Raw genomic sequence first — 21,583 nt, forward strand, 5'->3', positions numbered from 1 at the left:
GGGCTTCAGGGGAGCATAAACAGGGCTGCAATGGGGAATACATTTTTGAGAAAGGAGAATGCTCTGTTGCCCTGAATGTAAGTGAGTGGTCAGTACGGCAAGTCACTGTAGTGCCAACACTCTTTGCCAGTGTGTCGCATCTACAACACTTGGTGCTGAGGCTGCTTGCATGCAGCAGCCTTTTCCTGGCCCACCAGCTGGGGCTGGCAGTGCTCCAGCTGGAGGGACCAGCTTTTCTTCTCACTGTTAAAATAAGGACAGACAGTACAAACTGATTGCCACCGAACTTCTGATCAGTGTGTGACCCTGTGAATCTGCATATTCAGTGGAAATCGTGCCATAGCAGTGTTTTCCACCTGAATCACTATGAAAGTAGGAGAAGAATCCTAGGGAGATGGGTATTAACCAGAAAATGGCACAAGGAACTTTTTTTTTTTTTTAAGTAACTATTAATAGTGAAATGCAATCAGCTGCTTAGTGTGACGGTAAAGGAGGTTGGCCTGGTGAGACAGAAAGCAGCATTGCATGATCAGCATATGCATGAACCAGCACTGCAAAAACCCCCCGAAGTTCTCCGGCCTCAGCAGTCCTTTGCAGGCACAAAGCAGCCCTCCTGCAGCTGGGGCACGTGCTCCTAGATCTGGCTGCACCGAGCAGCCAACTTCAGAGCAGTGGAGGACTCTGGCTGCCTGCTACCTTCAGGAAGTGAGATATATTTAATAGGAGTCGTCAGGTGTGTGCTTTGTTTGCTTTCATTGGGGTGATTCCCCAGAAAACCACAGTCAAAGCCAAATCGGTGGCTAGTCGCCGGCGCTGGCACAGCTCCACCAGCCACAGCCTTCCATGGGAACCGCTGCAGCAGCCTCTCCTCCACCTCGGCAGCAGCCAGACAGGGTGAAAGAAAAAAGGGTAAGGACAGGAAGCCAATCCTCACCGCTCCTGAGCCCCCCAGGAAGCCCTTCCTTCTTCCCAGCGTGTCCCATCAGGAGGCTGCCCTGGGGGGCATGGAAAAATGTCTTCTTTCCAAAGCTGAGGAGTTTGTCTCAGCAAGTTACCACAGGAAACCCTCTGGTTTCTGAGCTAAAACACCAAAAGGAGAGCATCTGCATGACACGCCCATTTGCTCTGAAATCCAGCACATCCAGCTAGAAATTACATCGGTTTGATCCAGAGGTAATTTTGTTTTGAGAATAGCAATTGAAGGCAATGTTTTCATCTGTATATCTCTGCCCAGATCTGTTCCAGCTGCCACTGCATGTTGCCAAAGGCTTCTGTGAGCTTCTCCAGTCCTGCCCCCAGCCTGTACCTCGCTAAGAAGTTTCCCTGGGTTCTCACAGACGCTGTGCTTAATGTCAGACAGCTACTAGCCAAACTGGGGTTTGTCTGTCTGCCCCAAGCCAGTTCTGCACTGGCATCTGCTTTTTGGTCCTCCAGAGGTACATCTTCCACGTCAGACTTTGGACCTTTCCTCTCCTGGTTCCCTTCTGTGGTGGAAGTGCTCAGTGCAGCACTTCATCCACTACAGCAAGTCTTGCTTCAAGGTGGATACGCTTGGTAGTTATCTGCCTCCTAAGGCAAGGGAAGAAGGAAGGGCATTGCCAACACGATGCATCGATGAAGCAGAGAAGAAAGGTCACCTCAAGTACATGCACTGCTGGCCGTGCTAGTTAGGCTGGAAGTAGCAAACCCCTCCTCGATGAGTGGCAGCACGTCATGAGAGCCGAGTCACCAGGACACCTATCTGTCAACAGGTGCTTTGGGCAATGCCGTCCCGCAGAGGACCGGCACATGCGATGGCACGTGCTGCTCACATCACAGATGTGCATCAGATTTACCTGAGAACATCACTGGGGCAACGGAGGATGTCTGTCACACCACAATTAGCACGAGAAGCTCTGCAAACATTCCCTCAGGAGCCCTGTGCATACCACTGAGCTGATACCTTTACTTCCAGCCCTGATGTTGTTTATACAGACTGGGCGTTGACAGGAGCCCCACCAAAACTAGGCTGCAAAAGGAACATTTTGTTTCTGGAAGAAACCTGGAATTTCCCAGTGTGAGAGCAATGGCTTAGCCGATTGTGCTGCCGTCGAGCAGTTGGCTGCCTCTCCGTGGTCCCGCCTCGGCCTAGCCAGCCTCGTGCCGGGCTGGGAAAGGCGTCCGCCTGCCTGGCTGGTGTTGCTTGGGCTCAGCGCCTCTTCACCTGGTGCCAGGCTGGTTTTCAAGGTGAGCCATCCTACGTGAGCAGAGGGAACAAGTGCCTTTGTGCAGGACACAGGTGCTGCTCTTCTCCTCCCCTCCCTGAAGCGTGGTGGCCTGGGAGGCTGTGGGGGCCGGAGGCTGACGCTGCTGGCTGGCGTGGTGCTACACTGAGAGCCCTGGGACTCCTCTCCCTTTGCAAATTTCCTCTATTTCAATACAGCACATGCTCGGCCATGCACATTTTGTCTGCCTGGCAAGCTGTGGGGCCCGCTGGTTTCTCTTCAGCCTCCCAGCTTTTCATTCCCCTGGATGCCCTCGCAGCCTTGGCTGCTCCATGGAGGGGCCCCCTCCTACCTGCGATCTGCTCAGTGCTCCCACACACTCACAGACAGTCCTACTGGCTTTTCCTCCTCAGTCTCCTGATAAACCTTTAGGGCCCTCTCCATCTTTTACTAAAGAACCTGCAGAAACTTCACCCCTCCGTCCCTTCTGGGAAGGGATGCTGCTGCCTACCCTGGTGGTTTGGTGGGTCCTCGGGAGGGGTTTTCTGTGTGCATTGGGCCATGGGGACCTTCCTTCCTCTGGTCCCAGCTCTGGTGCTGGAGGAGGTTTCCAGCCTCCCGCCTCTCACCCATCCTTCCCACCAGAGACTGCACCCCCCAGGTGGCTGGTGGAGTGATTAGAGTGCAGTTCCCAGTGTGAGTTTCAGGCAAAATTATACAGGTTACGCTGCGCAGTTTGACTCACCTAAGCAACCCAGGCTGGTTCTGTCTGAGCTGAACCAGGGGAAAGCTTGTGCAGGGCTCTCTGCCAGCCCTCGGGGGGCTGAAAGGTGGGTACCACATTGGCCAGCCAGACTGGGGCCCTTGCCTCTTCCACCAGCAAAGCTGGGTGTGCAGCAAGACCTGTCCTCCTCCAAAAGGTCCAGAAAAGAGCCAGCCAGCCCTGTGCCAAGAGGAGCCACTTGTCAGCTGAGCTGAGAAGCCAGCTAGTGCATACGACGTGCTGCAGGATGTAGGGAGTTGCTGAGTGCCAGCTTTCCAGGCTCGGATATAGGCTTTTACAGCCTACCAGCATCCTGATTTAGGATTTGAAATCTCTTCTGGGATCTGTGCCCAAGTGCTGACTTCCGCTATGCTACTGGAGAACAAGCGGTCTTTCCTGAGGCCGGGACTGAATAGCTCCTGTATTTCTGTGGCCTTTCAGAAGCACAGCTCCAGCCGGGATCTCGTTACAGGGCTGTTAATAGTCCTGCTGCTGCAGAGTGGCTCAGATCGTCTCCCGTGTGGGCAGAAACATCTCCTTGCATAGGTCTGTGCTATTACTCGGCCAGGAGCCCAAGTGACGGTGAGGTTATACCCTGATGTTTCCAGCATTGGTCATGGCTGAAGACAGCACCAGGTTGGAAGGACCTCTGGGACAGTGACTGCAGTATCCTTATTAAGTGTTAAACTCAGCCTGTTGCTCAACGAGCTGTTTTCTTCATGTAACCCTGACACAGCCTGAAATAGTCTGGGTAGCAAATAAATTGCAGAGCAGTGAGCAACGTGACCGGCTCCCCCCGTGGCTCAGCGTGCTCCCAAAGCCAATCATCCCCAGCATAAATTATAGGTTTGCTCAACTCCGAGGACGAGGCCCCCATATAAGTATCAGCAAACATGAGCTCAGATTGCCTTAAGCACAGCTTTGATTCCAGCATTGCACAAACACTCGGCAAGAGCGTGCAGCTTCTGCGGAGCCTGCCAGGGAGACGTGCTCAGGCTGATGGAGAGGAGCGACCTTGGAAGCCGCCATCCCCGTCCTGGATGCTCAGGATGTTGTTGCAAAATCTCCTGCTGGGGGCTTCCCTGCTCGTGTAACCTCTGGCACCACCTTCCTGCACAGTTGTCTCTGATGGCCAGTGGAGGTTGCCAGCTCCGGCAGCAAAGCTTCTAGGAACTGACTTGTTTATCCCTTTTAGGCTGATAAATCTCAAAACAAGAGATTTAAGTTGAGAGCTAAGTGAGCTCCTAAGCCTGCTCTGTGACCAGGGCACGGCTGCCAGATAGCTCCGCAGTGGTGGGATGAGTGGCTGGGAGACAGAGAGTGAGTATTGGGGTCAAAATAAGAAAACCCTTGAAGCTGGCTCCTGCAGACAGGTCTGCAGCCTGGATCTGTCATCCCTGGAGTGTGTGATGGCAGGAGTGTGTCCGTACAGGCGTGCTGCCGGGCTCTGTAATTAGGTTGAAGGCCTGCAGTTTAGGGAGGTGGCTTTGTTCAGTGATAGAGAGGTTGGGGTGTGGGGAGATCCCCAGCTTTACATGTCATTTGAGTCCAGCTGGCTGCGAACTCGAGACAACAGAAAAGCGAGCCATACCTAAATTAATGACAAGCTACTCTGTGTGCAGACCTGGCTGTTAAACTAATGGCACCTTTCTGTCTAAAACAGTGCTCGGGTCAGCCAGGAAGGCCAGCAGCTTGCCAGCATGTGGAAGGGACCAGCAGGGGCTGGATCCCCTGGCCTGGGCCCCGGAGGAGGGCACACAGCAGGTACCATGTGCCCGGGCCCTGCCTGGCCAAGCAATTTCCACCCTTGGAAATTTTGTTGGTGCTGAAGCCAAGGACTTGGGCTGTCTGACTCCAGGCAGTCCTGACAAAGCTGCAGCTGTGACTCGTCGGCAGCCGAGTGTTTGGAAATCCTGGGCTCCCGGTTGCGCAAGGGCTGCCGAAATCTGGCCGCGCTGCGCAGACGGCCGCCCGGCGTGCAGGAAACCCGACGCGCGCACAACCTGTCGAGCTCACTGCGTGCATGGCTCCGCAGCGCGGGCACGTGTATTTCGGGCCAGGAAATCCCAAACAGAAACACGGCAACCCCTGCCTGCCCAGGCAGCCCGCTGGGGTTTCTCCCTAGGGAAGAGATGCGACGAGCTGTTTGCTTGCAGCAAGCAGTGTCCCAGCTTGCTTGCAGCAAGTCGCATGGCTTTGCCCTGCCACAGAGAAGCCCGAGCTTACTGCCTGGCCCTCGCTCTTTCGGGTAGCTCGCAGAGGCAGGCGCTGTGGCGTGCCCAGCTGCTGGGTGCAGATGCGATGTCGGCAGCTTCCTGTTGCTTTGGCAGGAAGCCACTGCAGACACCGTGGCCTCAGTGCCCTGAAAGATCTTCACGTGTAGTAGTAGGGCAGGAGCAGGTCGAAGAGGAGGAGGGAGCAGTAGCAGAGCTGAACTTGCAGCTCTTTAGCAGAGTCCTTGCTGAAAGCACATCTAGAAAACAACTGCTGGATTTTTCTTTGCTGCAGGGCTGCACCAAGGGTGATCATGATTGCCCTCTGCTCCCTTCCGTGTAGGTCTGTGTGAGGCTGAAGGGGCAGCTCTGGCCTTGGCATTTCCCTTTGCTTGCTCAGGCAGCGCCTTGCTCTGTATCCCGGGCTCCAAAAGTGCCCAGTGGATTTCAGCAAGCTTTTATAAGTGAGCAGCTTTAATGCTTTTCATTGCCATGCTCACACCTCTCTGACAGGCTGGTCTGTTTGCTCCTTACACCACATCCTACTGGCCTTGTACCTCCGTATGCACAGAAAAGTCTCCGGGCTGAGTGAGACTGAAGCAGGTAAGAGGAATGGGCTTGTTTGGGTACTATCCCTTGGTTCACTCCACCAGCCAGTCCTGGAAAACAGCTCTGCATGGCGCTGCGCTCGCTGAGATGTGGTGAACAAATCCCCAGGGAATAGCTTTAAGTAGTGCTGGGTATTTCAGTCCACACAGCTGAGTGCAGGGAAGGAGCAGGGACCCAAGCTGGGAAGGAAGCAGGAAGCCCCCGCCACTGCTTTATGCACTTTATTCTCACAGCAGCAGTCTTCTCTATTTCCCTTAAAAGAAACAAAAGGCAAAGATGATTCACGTCCCATTCCCCAGCTCAGCCTTGAAGCGCTGTTAGTGTGACTAAGGTCCTCGCTGCATCATTTCTTTCTCCATCTGATGCTGAGAAGGGTGGTAGCAGGGCAGGTTGTGATTAAGTGGAATTTCTCAATGTTGAAAGACGTTTGAGAATGGTCCCAGTGATTAATAAAATGACTTGAGGGGCCATAGGAAAATCTGATCCTATAAATTTTTTTCTGAATCGCGTGAAACTTTTGAAAGTTATGTGTGTTAAAGCTTCAAGAACTGCATTTGCAAAGACTGCCTCTGCAAGGCAGGCTGAGCAAAGGTGAAACCTGCTGGAACGCATGGTCCCAGCCCAGCCAGAAATCCTGCTGAATTTCCACCTTGCGCCTGTCCCTGGAGTCCACAGCCTTTTACTTCACCTTATTGCACATCTCCGATGGAAATCCGCTCATTTGGTTGTGCCTAAAGCACCTGAGGGAGGCCCTGTGCAGAGGAGACAGCCTGAAGCTTGGCTGTCACAGCAGACATCGAAGTGTGTGCAGCTGAAAGCACCAATGGATTTAACTCTGTTGGTGCTGGTTTTACCAGTTTGTATCCTTGTGGCTTTGCACCAGAGTGGACTGGTAGCACACAGTCTCCAGGCACCTCCACAAACATGTATTTAAAAGCAGCCTGTGCCCCGGGGAGCTTGCAGCCTGAAGCTGGGATGGTGATCCTGCAGGCCACGGGCCCGCTGCGGGCTCTGACTTCATTCCCTGCAGCAGGAGTTCGTGCCCGGCTGGCTCTGGCTGCCCCGAGGGGCGCGCAGCCTGCCCAGGCGAGGAGCAGCAGAGCCACGCAGGTGGCAGGGGCTTTGCTCTCTGAGCACTTGCCAGCCTGTGCCACTACTGAAAGGTGCTTTGAAGGAGTGATGTTTCACTTTCCCCCTGCCCTAGGTGCCATCAGGGAGCAGGCTGAGCCCTCCTGTGCTGCAGAAGGGGTAAGATAAACCATCAACCACCCGTGCCTCAGTTTTGCCCGCTTCAGACCTGTAGTATTGGTCGCGCTGCAAGTATTTTGAGAAGCTAATACCACGCTCAGTCGGGCTCGCTGGTATTACTGCAATTCTTAATTTAAATTGCTGGCTGTTTGCTAGCAAAAACATTTCTTTCCCTCTCCCTCATTCCTTTGGTATTAATCAGTCTGCTCTGTGCTGGCTGCTTGCAGAGGGGTTTTCTCCCGGGACATCTGCAGCCCCAGTTGGCAGATGCCGGGAGCACACAGCTCGCGGAGGGCGGTGGGAGCAGGGGGCCCCTCCTGGGGACTGCAACGCCGTGCCAGCAGCACATCTGGTATTGCACTCGAGATCTCTGCAGTGCTGTGCAGGCACACAGAGCCGAACAGGTTGCCAGTTAGCAATGGGGAGACGCTCTGGATTTGTGCAGGAGCAAGTGCATTAGGTGCAGGACTACAGCTATGCAAGAAATAATTAGCTGCCAGCAGTAAGAGGGAGAAGGTGCCAATGTGGCTGCAGCACTGCGTCTTGGAAGAATCTTCCTATCTGCTGTTTGATGCAGCTCGTGCTGTGTGCACGCAGCTCAAATCATTTCCTCTTTCTTCTTCATTTCTTGTAATGCCAAAGGCAGCTGTGCGTGTCAAGCTCTCACTTTTAAGAGCAGATCTTCGGTACCTATTTCGATCATGTTTGAGTAGGAGCCAAAAAAATCCCTATTAATGTTGACAGGATAAAGGGACTTTTCAGCACCCTTCCCAGCCAGAAGAGCAGTCAAGGCCCATGTCAATCACGTCGCAGCCATGCAGCTCCTTTATCTGTACGCTCAGGTGCTGCAGAGCTGAGCAGCTTCAAAATGTTTTCCGTGCTGAGGCCTTGATGTACTGCAGATATTTGCATTTACCATCACTGCCTCTTTTTCTTACCACTGCTTTTTAAAACGAGGTAAAGTGAAATCCCATGCAAAGCAGCAACCTCACTTGGAGCCAGCTTGCGCTTTCCTGTCTGAAGAGCTCCCGAAGGCTCGGTGCGAGAGGCGCTGAGCTCCCGCTCGCTTCAGTGGGGCTTGTGGGCGCATGGCGCCTCTCCCTTTGTGCAGTACTTGCCCTCATTTTGAAGCTCTCTTTCTTCTGATTGTCGTGCCTGTTTATATATGTGCTTTTGGTGAGTTCTGCCCCCGAGCTCTGGATTCGCACATGCTGGTGATGGAGCAGTTGGGCTGAGCGGGACCGTGCTCTGCACACTTCACCCATCTCACCTATCTCATCTTTGATTTCCTTCCGTGGTTTCCTGAAGCATGTCCCCCACAGCTCACGGAACAGGGCTCGGGGCACACAGCATGCTGCAGGAACGGGGCGGCCTCCTGCTCCCACCACGGGCATGAAGCGGGGAGCACCACGTCACGGCTCCCCACGCCATGGAGCAAGCAGCCAGCAGGACCAAACAGCAAGCGCTCTGCATGCATCACAGCACTGCCCTTCGGCTGAGTGCTGAGGAAACGTGATGGAAAAGTCTGCCCTATCGTTAGGGCGTGCTTGCTTTTTAGTTCACCCTTGAAAGTCCCTTTTACTGATGGATCCCAGCAGTGCTGCATCATTCTTCGCATCCGCACTGGGCCAGGGTCATCTCTGCCTGCGGGGAAGCTGCTCCCAAAGGGTTTCCTTGCTAGGTTTAGCTGTCCTCAGAGATAGACCTCAGGTGCTCTGGGGATTGGCAATGAAAGTGATATTTCATATGACATTAAGCAAAATGGTTAATAAAGCTATACCCATTTTTCTTTGTACTGTGGTTACGAGGAATATGCAGTTTCTGCTGACAGCAGCCAAGGGTCCAGATGTAAAGTTAGTGAAGCTGTAGAGATAATTTTTTTTCTTAAGGTGATGCTAAGAAGCCTTGTATGGTGATGTTCCATGACAAACTTGCCTGCAATGCAGGGGACTTGCCTGCAGGAAGAGGACACACTGAGCTCCTTTCATTCAGCTTTGCTGCTAAATGAGAGCATCTGCATGGGAAATACCTAACACTCCCTGGGTCATGTGCATTGGCTTCATGCCTTCAGTTGAATCAGCGTGGAGACATGGTGTAAGTCACGGGTAAAATCTTCCACACCAGGACACTTGTCATGAGGTGCCCAAATCATCACCCGTTAACCTGTGAGAAGCTGCATGCTCGTGATTGCTTTACCACCTCAAGAGTTTCACCACAGAAAAAAGCCCTCAGGATCTATTTTGGAAAATATCTCCTCCTGTGAGCTCAGCTTTCTCCTAATGTTTGATGTATCCGGAGCAGCCAAAAGATACAGTCAGTGGATACAGGAAACGGGATCTACGTGGGTGAGGTGGGTGAGCGCCTGTGACTGCAAGAGGCGGCAGAGAAGACCTGACTGAAGGCCACCGATTGCAAGGCTGCCTGAAAACTTGCCCCTAAACAAGCCTGAGGTGTTTAATAGCTATTGTATAGACTACTATTGGATGCAAATTTTGGGGTTGACTTTTCACGGATGACGCAGCACGCCCCAGGTCAGAGAGGTATGCCCAGTTCACATGAGTCAAGAGAAGAGGGGGAGAGGAAATTATGTCGTGTCACAGTCTTGAAAGCTTGGGAGAAAAATTGTTTTGGATGAGTGACAAAAGAAACATCTGAAGTTTCCAAAGACTAAGAAAAAATGAAATAAAGGCTTGTTTTCTGAGTCTACTGAGTACTCTGTTTCAGCTTGGAAGTTCTCAATATTATTTTAATCACACAAAAGTTTTAAACAATGTATTTTTTCTAGCTAAAACAAAAAAAATATTCCCTTTGGGAAAAAAAAAATAAAAAATGGCAATTTTGAATTATTCAACTTTTTATTAAATTGAGCAGAACATTTGGTGAAATTGGCATTCATTCACAGGATGCTGAGATACAGGTGGGGCTACACATTCTTTACTCCTTAATGCTTGTGAAAAAATGTGTTCAGTGCTACTTATGCCACACTGCTGCTGCACACTGACTGACGTGCTCTTCTCTGTTATTGTGCAGTGCGTGGTTGCAGCTCTTTCCTCTTTTCTCCTGCCCCTCAACACAGCTATTTTTAGGAACGGGCTTCCCAGAGCACCTCATCTTGGAAGACCTCCTTGGACACTGCTTGGAAGGAAGGAAGCAAGCACCGAAAGAAGCCGACTGCAAAATAACCCCAGCGGTTTCCTCATCCCACTTTGTCAAGACTTTTCTGAAAAGGGAAATGAAGATTTATCAGTTCCTGGCTTCACAAGTCCTTCAGAAACAGGAATGGTTCGCGAAGGGAAGTGGATACACTGTGCGTGTTGGAGGTCAGCCTCTTTTCCCAGAGAAGGGAAACGGGCTTTGCGTCCAGGCACCCGGTGGCTGAAGGTGACGCTGGCCCGAAGTCCTGGCCATTCGTGATGCTGTCCACATCTCTTAAGCAGGAGCAGATCCAGAGATGATACAGTGATAAATCCTTAAGGCATTTCCATATGAAAAACAATCACCTCAGCAAGTGAATCAGGGTGCGAGTGGGACTTCTTTACGGTCGGATATCCCAGCATCTCGGTGCCAGGTGTTTCAGCTTGCTGCTGCTGTGGGTCAGGCCTGCAAGGATGGGAGCATGGACAGGTCTCGGGCAGGCAGGCATATGGAGGATGTGGGATGTTCTGCTACAGCTCGGGAAATTTCATAGGCTGTGAGACAGGAGGTGGAGGTCAAGTCTATTTGGGGGCGAGTGGGTGGTGTGAATCTCCCTCTTCTGGAGGGTTTTCCCCAAACTCAGCTCGGCACAGCCCAGAGTAAGTAGTCTTCATGCAGCTTAAGGGAGGTTTTATTTATTTGTTTGCTTGTTTGCTGGGGCAAAGCTTCTCAGAGAGGCCGCGATGAGTAGTCAAATCGGCATTTTATATTGAACCCAGAAGCAACAGCCCTGACGCAGGCTGGAGTGGAAACCCATCCACTTAGAAAAACTGAAATAAGAGGGCGGTTTCACTCTGTGTACCACACAGGCCAGGCAGCTATCATTACTGACGTTCAGTCCTTCTCGGTTCAACATGTACTTAGAGCTCTGGCTTGGAAATCGCGTGTCCTTTCCCCATGCAGAGGGGAAGGAGGCAGCTCAGCTCTGCTAGCACAGCCCCTTGTTGAAAGCTGCTCGGTGCTTCTCGCCGTGGGCTGCCTGTTGCTCAACACCTGGGCAGTCCCAGGTGCAGACAAACAGGGTTGTGAAGTGCAGCAGCAGCACTCACAGAACTCTTCCCTACCTCTTTGTGAAACACCCTCCTCCGAGCTACTGAAATCCTGGGGTAATAATTAACTGAGTTAAGGCTTGCACTGTAATTGCAGCCATGTGCACTTTGCTGGGTGCGTTTGTGTTAAAAATGTTTGCATTTTAAGGCTCTTTCTGTGTGACGGTCTTGCAGCACTTTGCACGTATTCGCTCATTTAGCTTCACGTTACACTTTGCATTTTGCTTCTGGTTGGAGGGATGACAAGCTTCTCTTTAGGGTGTCTCTTGAAAGACATGCAGGAAATTAATCTCAGCTAGCTAAAACTGAGATTTTAAAAAGGATTTAAATTAAAAGAGGCCTGCACCTTCCAAGCAAGACACCCATCCAAAAGCAAACTAAGCTCAAAAAATGGGCAATTTAAATTAGTTTGCATAAACTCTCTAGAGCACCCAGGCATTGGCAAGGGCCAGGAAGAGGCAGGTTGAGGAGCAGCGCAGGAAGCCCTCTACATTTAAATGTTAGTAAGGGGGTTAAGCCATCCGAATCTGGATGCTGTCCTCCAACATCCAGCCCTGGAAGTGTTCCCCTTGCCTCTCCAGGCATACCCACGAATCTTGCTGGCATCTGTGCCCCTGGGACTTCGACCTGGAGGACTGGGTCTGCTGCGGGCCTGGGGGACAGGAGGTGGGGTTGGTGTGAGGACCCAGTCGGCCCAGCCAGTTGGTGAAGCCTCCACCAAGCCGTGGCCAGTGGTGGGTAGGTCCGAGGCTGCATGGCCACTGCTGGGAAAGGTGACAGAGCCCATTGCAGCTGCTTGTGATGGCTCTAAAGCAGTCACATTGCGGAAAGGATTGAGCAGGGAAATCCCCAGCTTTATTCTGATCCAGGCTAGAAAGTCCTGTTTGGAAAACCAGACAAGGAGATGGCCTTGGGAAGAGCTGAGTGCCAGAGTGAGGGGGAGGAAAGGAAGCCGGATCTCCAGGGCGGGGGGTGTTTCTGTTTCAAGCCCTCTGGACTTTGGTTTTGTATACTGTGGCCTGATAAATGTGTCAGCGTTTAAACAGAGCCTTTTGGCTTTGATGTGTGGGCTTCAGAGAGCTGCCCCAAGGTGCCACAGCTGTGACTGGCTCCTGCTGGAGATGGGGAGAGCCCACACAGCCACTGCCCCAGAGATTGAACCGAAGCTGTGGGGCAAAGCCAGCAGCAGCTTTTAAAACAGATCAGAGGTGCTGGAGGCCTCGCTGCCTTTTGGTGCACGGAGTCCTGCTGGGGCGGGTGGGCGGCCGCGCCCACGGCCTGCATGTGGGCGAGTGGTTGCTGAACGCCGGGCCTCGGCCCTGTCTGTCCGATAGCGCTTCTGTGCTATGTCCCCTGTGTAAAACGCCAAAGTGTCAGCGGGGAGCCACTTCCTAATGCCAATGGGCTGAAGGAGGAGGAGAGCAAGAGTTACAGCCCCCGTGTAGGCCCCTTGTGCAGACAGCAGCCCAAGCCCATGGCCACCTCGCCCTGCTGAGGCGAGGCACCCTCACCTTTGCACATTCTGCAATGAACTAAGGAGAAGGGTCCCAAAGTACTCGGTGGTGAGAGAGAGTATGAGGAGGAAGAAGAAGGTGTGGGAGGAAATAGATAGTTCAGCTCTGTGTGTGCAATATAAGGAAGTATGGGAATATCCCTGAGGGATTATCGAATTGCTTTACAAGAATGGGTGAGGGGAAAGGCTGGAAACAAAAATGCAAGCTCATGCAGGGCAATGTCATAAAGGTGGATGAGTGAATAAGCTCATGGGGAAGCTGGTGCAGGAGGAGAAGAGGAGGGACCTGAGGGAAATGCTCAGCCTGAAAGGGAGAAAAGAACAGAAAAAGGTGGATCCTGCTGCTGGGGAAGAGAGAACCAAGGTGCTGGGAAGGGAGGCTGATGGAAAGAACTGAGCCTGCTAATAACAGTAGATGTGACTACATTAGAAAAAAATATATACTGGGAGAATTTATAAGGAAACAGAGAAATGTGCTGCTTTGTGCCCGTCCTTGCTCTGAGGGACAGCAGGGATGAGCGATCCTGTGGTGCGAAGCCAGCAGCAGCTCCAGGAAGTCAGTGTCAGTGGTGTGAAAGCGGCAGAAGCTGCACTGGCCTTCACGGAGAGACAGAGTTATATTTTGATACCACAGGATAAACAGGAGGCAGAACATGCTATGAGGATGGGTCTGTAGTCAGGGGCATTTCAAGAGAAGTTACCTGGTGGCCAGCTGAAATGAAGAGATGTGCTTCCTCATGCCATTTATCGGTGGACTGAGACAGTCCCTCCTACAGGGTGCTGCCAATGTCTGAGGTGTGCAGTCACCTCAGAAGCAGTTAACAACGTCTGTGGAATAAAACCCCATCAAGAGCCATTTCTTATGAAGGAGGCCACCTTGACCTCGGTCAGTCTTAAACCACAAGTTGCTGAAGTTAGGAGAGTATGCTCAGTATTGCTAGATAGTGGCCATCCTTGTATGCTTTTCTGTAAGACCCTGATCTGTGGCAGCAAAGCTGTTCTGGAACTCTTTAAAGCTTGCTGAGCAACCCAGGACAGGTGCTGGAAGAGAATTTTGAACCCTGGGCCAACGTGGAGAAGCACTGGCAGGAGGGAGCAGACAAGCAAGAACAGGTTGAGTTGCTCTGCTAATAGCAGCCGTAGTGGCAGAATAAGAAAAAAAAAGCGATGCTGGCAGAATGAATACCCAAGGAGCTTTTTCTCCCAGTCCTTCTAATGAGACATGTCTACCAGAATGCCAGGGAGCAAGCATAAAGGCAGAAGGTTATCACCAAAACCAGTCTCAGAAGATCTTTCTAAAGGCATAGGTCTGGAAAAGACAGAAACAGTGCAGATATGCATTGGTTAAGGACATGTGTCAGAACTTGCTTTTTTGGGGGTGGGTGTGTGAGTGACATATAGTGGACAGGCTTCACTTTTGTGTTACAGCATGATCAAGTTGCATCAAGTGAAAAGGCAAAACGCTGCACTGAATAAATCCGTGCTAGCAATGTACACTGTGGAGTGGCCACAAACACACAACATGCCCAAACCTATTTTGTGAACAAACACAAATTCTCACATTAATCACTGTCCTACTTGCTTTAACTGTGGTTCCTGCATTTTTGGTACTTTGTTAATTTTGCATGACTGAGGAAGGCAAACAGTAGCATAACCAACATGCAGTACCTTGGCAATGATTTGTTTAGCTGCAAAACTTCCTTGTACAGTAAAGCATTTGCTTAATTTATTAAGTCATTACAGAATTCTTACAACATTATAACAGCACCTACCTAATATATTGTTTGCCTAAATGTTGCAATGGGCAGCAGGGAATGTACCACTGCCTCCAAAAGTACTCAGCCAGCCTGGTACTCCTGATAACTACACTTCCCTCCCTCCCTCCGGCTTTTCAGTAAAAAATATTTGTATTCAGATGGTATCTATTTAAATATTTGTATACCAGGTCCAGCCACGTACCTGAGCACTTCCAGAACACTGATATCTACAGGTGGTAAATGCCTCCAAAGGGCCCTGACAGCATTTCAAGCCCACGTTTTGTCAGTGGGAAACAAGAGGTGCAGCTACTTGAGGGAACCATTGTCTTTTTTATTTTCAGCCATTGCAACATGGTATTTAGTCAAGAAAGGCTCGAAGCCAACTGGGATTCTTTGCTGGTGAAATACCCTGCAGCAGGTAGGTAAACCCCCATCCCCTCCACCCCCAGCTCAGATATAGTGGCTGCTAAATCTGCACGAGTGCAGGGTGAGGCTCAAAGCCCAAGAAGGTTTGGCAGATTTTTACCCAGCCCCAATCCTGGAAAACATTGCAGGCTTGAAATTTGGGCATGGCCCTTTCTGCAAGAAGGAAGTTTCAGTGTGTACACCTGGCCAATTCTAATGAAATGAGAGTGGAAGGGAAATACAAATGACTCAGGATAGCAATTTCTGTGTAGTCACTTCCACAAGGGCCTTTGGCTCCCATGCAAATTAGGAAGTGCCCAGCCAGATGCAGTGCTCTTCCTCATACCAAACAGCCCTTTGTGCAGGTTGTGTGTCAGAAACCCCCACAAAGAGGGAGATGGGAAAGGGGATGGGCGTCCTGTGCAACCTGGAGCCCTCGCCGCCTCTTGAGGGTGGCGGGCTGCCAGCAGCACAGGAGTCCCCTGGCCAGCGGAGCTGGCAGAGCTCGGTCCTGCGTCAGCAGCTCTGCCGCACCCCATCCCAATCTCGGGGTCGCGGTGTGGGAGGAGTGTGGCACACAAAGCTGGGAATGGCCCCATTTCTCTCAACCAAATCTCTATGTGATTGCTTAATGGTCTAGTGTCTGCGGCTAAAATCAGCCCTGCTCTGCAACAGGCTGCTGAAGGGCGATCAGACGCAGATGGGAATTTGAACTACATGATTCTGTGTTAGTTCCTGGAGAAAACGCGGAGGAAAAACTGGAAGGCGTTAAGGCCCCTGGCTGCACTGCTGCAGACTGTGCGGGGAGGGCTGCAGCTCCTGCAGTGGGGAGGAGGGGGAGGCCCCTGCCTGAATTTCAGCGGGGGGAAGCAGCAGCACTCCTTCCCGGGCATGCGCTCCCTCTTCCTGTGGAAATCCCCGCTGGAAAGTCTGAAGGTGTCCGAGTTCAAACCGGAGCTGGGCTGTGATAAATGAGAGGGAGGGCAGGCACGGGGCTGCTCTGCAAACCTCCCTCAGCAAGTCAATACAAGAGCAGCCAAGTTTCAAGCCACGTTCTGCATCCCTGCTGTGCCCGCAGCCACCGGAGACGGAACAAAAGGTGCCACCAGGGCGGGCGGTTATCACCAGAGATGGTCTTGTAGTCTCCGCCTGGCCTGGGCGGTCTGGCACTTGTGTGACACAGGGGGAATCCCAGCCCCCTACCCGCCTGCGACAACGGGCACAGGAAACTACACCTACGTGTGCTGCTAAAATTAGCTGCAGAAGGGCTGAGAGCTGAAAGCTGCTTCGATGTCTTACTCCTACTGCAGTAAACCCCCTAAAACCCCTGAGCCTCTGACCTTGAAGGTCTACTATATTTCAAGTACTTCTGAGAAAGCTAACCGTGTGGGGCCCACGCAGCTCAGGACAATGAAAGGGACAACAAATTGCTTCACAGGCCAGGTACAGTAATCTGACTTTTTTAATAAATACATATCTCACATGTACCAAAATAATTATAAACAGAAATGTACAGTATTTACATTCTATACAATTGCTAAAAAGTGTAGCAATTATGACACACACGGTGTGAAACGCACTGTTTCCAATGCCCACAGTTAACATCATTGCTACCTTTCTCGTAACAGCTAGGAGGCCACATCTCCTCTCTAACTCCTCTGCCTGCTGCCCAGCACCCCGAGAGCACCTGGGGTCAGTCAGCGAGGCAAGGGAGTGCCATCAGCCTTACACCAGCCCAACAAACAGCCTCCAGCACATGGGGCATTTGTATGAGCCCATCCTGCCTCGAGGGGACAACATCCCTCATGGTACTCCGCGTCACAAGGTAGCTCTCGAATGCATTTCTGTCAGCAGCACGCTGGATGTGTAGTAGTCTGTTATCTTCAGCTGGCTGAGACGACGAGATACACAGCTCTTTATCAGGTGGTGTGCGTAATCACAGATCTCTAACGATGTTACACTCCTGTTACTTAAATACAGGTCAGAACATGGAACCAACTGCTCTTGTTACCATTTCGTGCTCCTGGCTGGGCACTGTAGTATTTCAGTACAGTCTTCTCCTCTGCATTTAGACTTCCTTTTTAAATGAAGAAAGTCAGTCCTTTTTCTATACATATGTACACAGTCACTTTTCACAGAAACCTCTGCTTTAAAATGCCAGCTGTCGTCCTCCAATACAGCAGTCGTCGTACATAAGCTGGAAGAAAAACACAGAATGCTGTTAATGCAAAACTCCTACTGGGAGTATCCTATCTACTCTGGGAAAACAGCCAAATGCTGTGTGCCCTGACTTCAGTGGTGCCTATAATTTCTACACTGAAATAGTTACGTTTGCTCTTCCACAGCACTAATAATGTCAGAAAAACAAATGCTGGGGAGGCAAAAACCACCAATTAACTTAAATTTTATCTCACAAGGTTCTGTAGGTGTCAGGAACAGAACGACGCTCAGAGGAGCGCATCGTGTGAAGTTAACCTCCATTCCCCAGTGTATTGTTTGTATTTTATTCTTAAGCTTATTCTATTTATATCCCTGCCCCAACTTGCCACCTTTCTGACAGTTGGCAGTGTAACCTTGCTTTAGCAGCTATTTATCCCCACAAGTTATATAGGTAAGAGGTCATCAGAGCGGCACCAGCCAAACCACAAAGGGCAGGATCTGACCCATCTCTCGTAAAGGTGCAAATGGCCACTTACTTCATCCTCTGTGAACTCAGGCTCCGATTCACTGCTCTCCTCGTCCTCGCTTTCGGGCAACATCTGCAGATCAGCTGTGGTCAGCTGCTTCAGCTGTTCCTGTATGCTGGAGTTGTCTCTTCCCCACGTGAGCTGATAAGGGGAGTAGCCCTGGTAGGTCACTTTGTTCACGTCTGCCCCGTGCTTCACCAGAAGTGACACCAGCTCTGAATTCTGCAGGTCCACGGCCAAGTGCAGCGCCGTTCTGCCATTGCATGGCTCCTGTTTGGAAATAACACAAGGTATTGCACGTTAGGAGAGCTGGGCTTGCTGGCGTCAGACCTGTTGAATCTTGTGACTACACAGCCCTGTTCAGTTAAATTCATGGTATAAGTTACATACCTGAGCATTTACATCTGCTCCCAAAGACAGCAGGTACTCGACAACAGCCAGATATCCTTGAATAGAAGCCAAATGGAGACACGTATGTCCTGTAAGACACAAATGAAGGTAAAATTTGAGTAAGTCTAACGTAACGCCCTATAATTCAGTTAAGATGATAGGATAGGATGATATTTAAGTTTGCAATTCATCCAGAACAAAGGGGTATTTTCCAGAAGAGCTTTCCAACTTCCATCAAGTATGGATAATAGGGTTGGATTTGGAAAGATTTCTTAAGAGGCTTTATTCCAGTGTTTAACTGTGGCTTATTGTAACAACAACAACAACAACAACAAAAGAGGAACGTGCAAAAATATAAAATATAACTGTAATGAGTACTGCAAAAGCACTCATTAAAAATGCAAAATTCAAAGCCATGAGAGCCAATGATCAACAGTGAGGAGGCCTACGAGATGCAGCCCGTGACATTTTAAGGAAGTCAGACACTGCATTGTTCTGGGGCCTCCTCAGCATTAAAATAGGAACAACGCTGCTTCTCCAGCTCTGCAGAGGTCAGCAGCCCCGTCTGCAGCGCCGTGTACTGAGGTGTGCGTATGGCAGCATGTGCGTACCGTTGTAGTTGGTCGCCTGCAGGACGGCGAGGAGGTGGTGGGGCTGGCAGTACTGCGTGAGGACGCTGACGCTTCTGAGGGAGCCCTGCTGGCAGGCGATATGGAGCGGGGTGTTTCCTCGGAAGTCCCTGATGTCCAGGTCACATCCAGCTTTCAGGAGGTGCTCAGCGATTTCGGGCTGATCAGTGATCACTGCCAGGTGAAGGGGAGTCTGCAGGCAAAAGAGAAAAGAGAAACCTGTAAGTTACACAGCGGACGTGGCAGCAATGTCTGAACACACAAACCCTGCAGTCGCTTGTGGATTTCTGCCCAGCTGAAAACACACCCCACAAAGTCAGTTCGTTACGCTTCCTGACATAGTGCAGAGCTGCTCGTTAGTCTGGAAGCAATGAACTCGGGGCTCTCCAGATACCAGACATGCAATCCGTAAGAAGGGTATCATTAACATCCCAGCGAGGAGGGGTGCAACCCATTGCATCATATTTGAAAAATGGGGGCGGTAAGTAAGAGGCCGCTGCCGGGGAGGCAAAGTGTTGCACCAACACCGGTCGGAGTCATTCGGGTGCTTTCCTGAACGGAGGCTTTGATTTAATATCCACTGAATTAAAAAAGCGATTTTTCCTTGGGAATTCCCCACAGGGCTTTTGTGGGGGCGGTGGGGGTTGATCCGGGCCCCGGGGTGCCGAGGTGAAAGTACCTGGCTGAGGTTGTTCTGGAAATTCAGGAAGGCACGGTCCCCGCTGGTCTGCCGGATCACCTCCAGGCTGAGGGCTTTTTCTTCGTGGATAATCGCCAAGTGGAGAAAACTGCATCCAAAAAAAAAAAAAAAAAGAGAACAAAAGAAAAATTAGCCGAGCTACGCGAAAGCCCCAGTCCCCCCGGCGGGAACACGGGTGACGAGGTGCCCGGGCCACGGCCTCAGTCATGTGCGGGTTTCGAAAGCCGGGGCTTTCGGCGGCCGGGGCTTTCCGACGGCAGCGGGAGCCGCCTCTCCCTGGCGCCGCTCCAGGGACTTTCCGCGCTCCGCTCCCCGCCCGGCGCCTCCCCGACGGCGGCCCCGGCCCCGTTCCCGTCCCGGCCCCGGCCTCCCCGCGGCCCCGGCCCCGACTTACGTGTCCCCGTCCTCGGTGAGCTGCTGCGCCCAGCCGTGCGGGCGGGCGGGCGGCTCGCGGGGCTGCAGGCGGATGTCCTCCAGCTCCCGCACCAGCTGCCGGTACTCCTCCTCCTTCATGGAGTCCAGCCCGCTGTCGTGGCGGTCGTCGGGCGGCAGCAGCCCGGCCGCCCGCTCCTTGCGGGGCGGCTCGCAGCCCTCCGCGGCGGGCGGCTCGGCGGCGAGGCGGGCGCTGATCATGGCGGCGGGGCTCTGAGGGCGGCGGGGCGCCGCGGCTCCGAGGGCGGCTGGCGGGGCCGGGAGCGGGGCCGGGAGCGGGGCGCGGAGCGGGGCTGGCGCTGCCGACCGGGCGGGCATCCGCGAGTGAGCGGCGGCGGCGGCGGCGCGCCGCATATACACGGCGGCGGAGGGGATTTCTGCGGGGGAGGAGCCGCCGCCGCGGGAATTTCCAGCCTCTCAAGGCCTCGCCGGGCGAGTCCGGTCCTGCTCGGCGCCAGGGGCGGCGACGGGGTGGGGAGGGAGGGAGGGAGGGAGGGAGGGAAGGGGGCCGGCCCGGCTCGGCGCGGCGCGGCCCGGCAGGGCGGAATTCCCTGCGCCCTCCCTGCCCGGCCCTGCCCTGCCCGCGGCGGGGAAGTACTCGGAGCCCCGCGGGGGGACGCCGCCGCCCGGCCGCCCCGGGGGCTTCCCCGCGGGGCCCGCTGCCCGCTGCAGGCAGCCCCCCGGCTCCTCGGCCCTCCCCCGGAGGCCAAACGGGGCTTTGGGGGACGCAGGAGGGGAGCTTGGGCTGCGGCGTGGGGCCGCTTCTGCACCCCGTGTCCCGAAGCCTGGATCGGGTCACCGTGATGCTAATTATTTACTTACTGGGGGGTGCCAGGCTTTGGAGAGACTCAGATGCTGCGCACGGCTGGTGTTACACATCGCGGAGCCTGCAGGTGTGCGGGTACCACACAGCACCTGAGGGACCTCACACCTCTGCGGTGGAATTGCTCACGGGATTAGGAGCAGGCGGGAGGATCCCTGCTCCACTCTGTACGTCCAGGCCGTGTCAAAGGCTAAACAGAACCCCTCAGACCGTACACACAGGAACTTTGTTTCCCGAGAAGCGGTACCTTCTCCCAGTACCCTTACTCTCTGCATCCATTTTAGTTACTCCCTGCTCCTCATTACCGATGTCCTCCCATCCGTGCGTAGGGAGAACAGGATAGACGCGGGCTCCCACATGGATAAAAGACGCCTGTGAGGTTGACGATGCTGAATTTTTCCCTGGTGAATTTTGCTGCCGCTTCTCAGATGTGGGGGATTCCCATTAAGAATTTTTCTTCTCTTGCAACTCTTGCTGGCCTCGCTGACTAACAGTGTCTGAGAGTTTTTTGGCTTTTGCCATTTTCCCATGGGATGGTGTCCCTTTGAAAAAAAGGACTTGTGAGAAAATCCGAAGATGAAAGGGGGAGCCAGAGGAGAGGGAAGACGCCTGGCTTTCCGTAAACAGATGTTTCTGATTTTCAGCCCAGCCGTACCATTCCTGGGCTTTTTTTCATTATTCATCTCTGGGCCTGGGACAACCCGGTGGTGCTTTTGGGCAGGTTTAGAAAAGCCATGCAGCTCTTTCTTTTATAGGTTAAGGGTTATGAAAGTTTTGTGAGCTTCTTGAAAGAGTTTCCCCTTTTTAATGTAAATTGGCAGGGGAAATTTAATTAACAAATGATTCTCCTCCCACCTGCCTCTGTGCAAAAGCAAGGAGGGGAGCTGGAAAGCAAGCTCCTGATCCGAGTAGCAGGGGCACCGAGCCCAGCAAGAACCGAGCTGCCTCCCGGTGGGGCTTCGCCAG

At 52.6% G+C, this 21,583-nt stretch overlaps 1 protein-coding gene and 1 long non-coding RNA gene across 2 annotated transcripts; one reads left to right on the forward strand and one right to left on the reverse strand.

The window, feature by feature from the left end:
• Positions 1–428: 428 nt before the first annotated feature.
• Positions 429–16,553, forward strand: LOC308196194. The gene is made up of 2 exons (XR_013952118.1): positions 429–14,969; positions 15,632–16,553. It is a non-coding gene; the product is annotated as an uncharacterized lncRNA (long non-coding RNA).
• NFKBIA (NFKB inhibitor alpha) lies at positions 16,401–20,184 on the reverse strand. The gene is made up of 6 exons (XM_080594874.1): positions 19,757–20,184; positions 19,342–19,450; positions 18,645–18,855; positions 18,034–18,122; positions 17,653–17,913; positions 16,401–17,153 (listed from the first exon to the last, which is right to left on the reverse strand). Exons 1-6 carry the CDS (start codon positions 20,146–20,148, stop codon positions 17,106–17,108), a joined length of 1,110 nt encoding a protein of 369 aa, XP_080451000.1. The 5' UTR covers positions 20,149–20,184; the 3' UTR covers positions 16,401–17,105.
• Positions 20,185–21,583: the final 1,399 nt, after the last annotated feature.

The sequence above is a fragment of the Anser brachyrhynchus genome (assembly GCF_964034855.1).
Source record: "Anser brachyrhynchus genome assembly, chromosome: 5".
Classification (NCBI taxonomy): Eukaryota; Metazoa; Chordata; class Aves; order Anseriformes; family Anatidae; genus Anser; species Anser brachyrhynchus.

Bases quoted from the DNA above. Each gene is read 5' to 3' on its own strand.
- NFKBIA (XM_080594874.1), bottom strand. From the start codon at position 20,148: ATGCGGCGCGCCGCCGCCGCCGCCGCTCACTCGCGGATGCCCGCCCGG. The intron at 19,451-19,756 runs GTAAGTCGGGGC...TTTTGGATGCAG, and splicing joins CTCACCGAGGACGGGGACAC to TTTTCTCCACTTGGCGATTA. The intron at 18,123-18,644 runs GTACGCACATGC...TGTGTCTTACAG, and splicing joins GCAGGCGACCAACTACAACG to GACATACGTGTCTCCATTTG.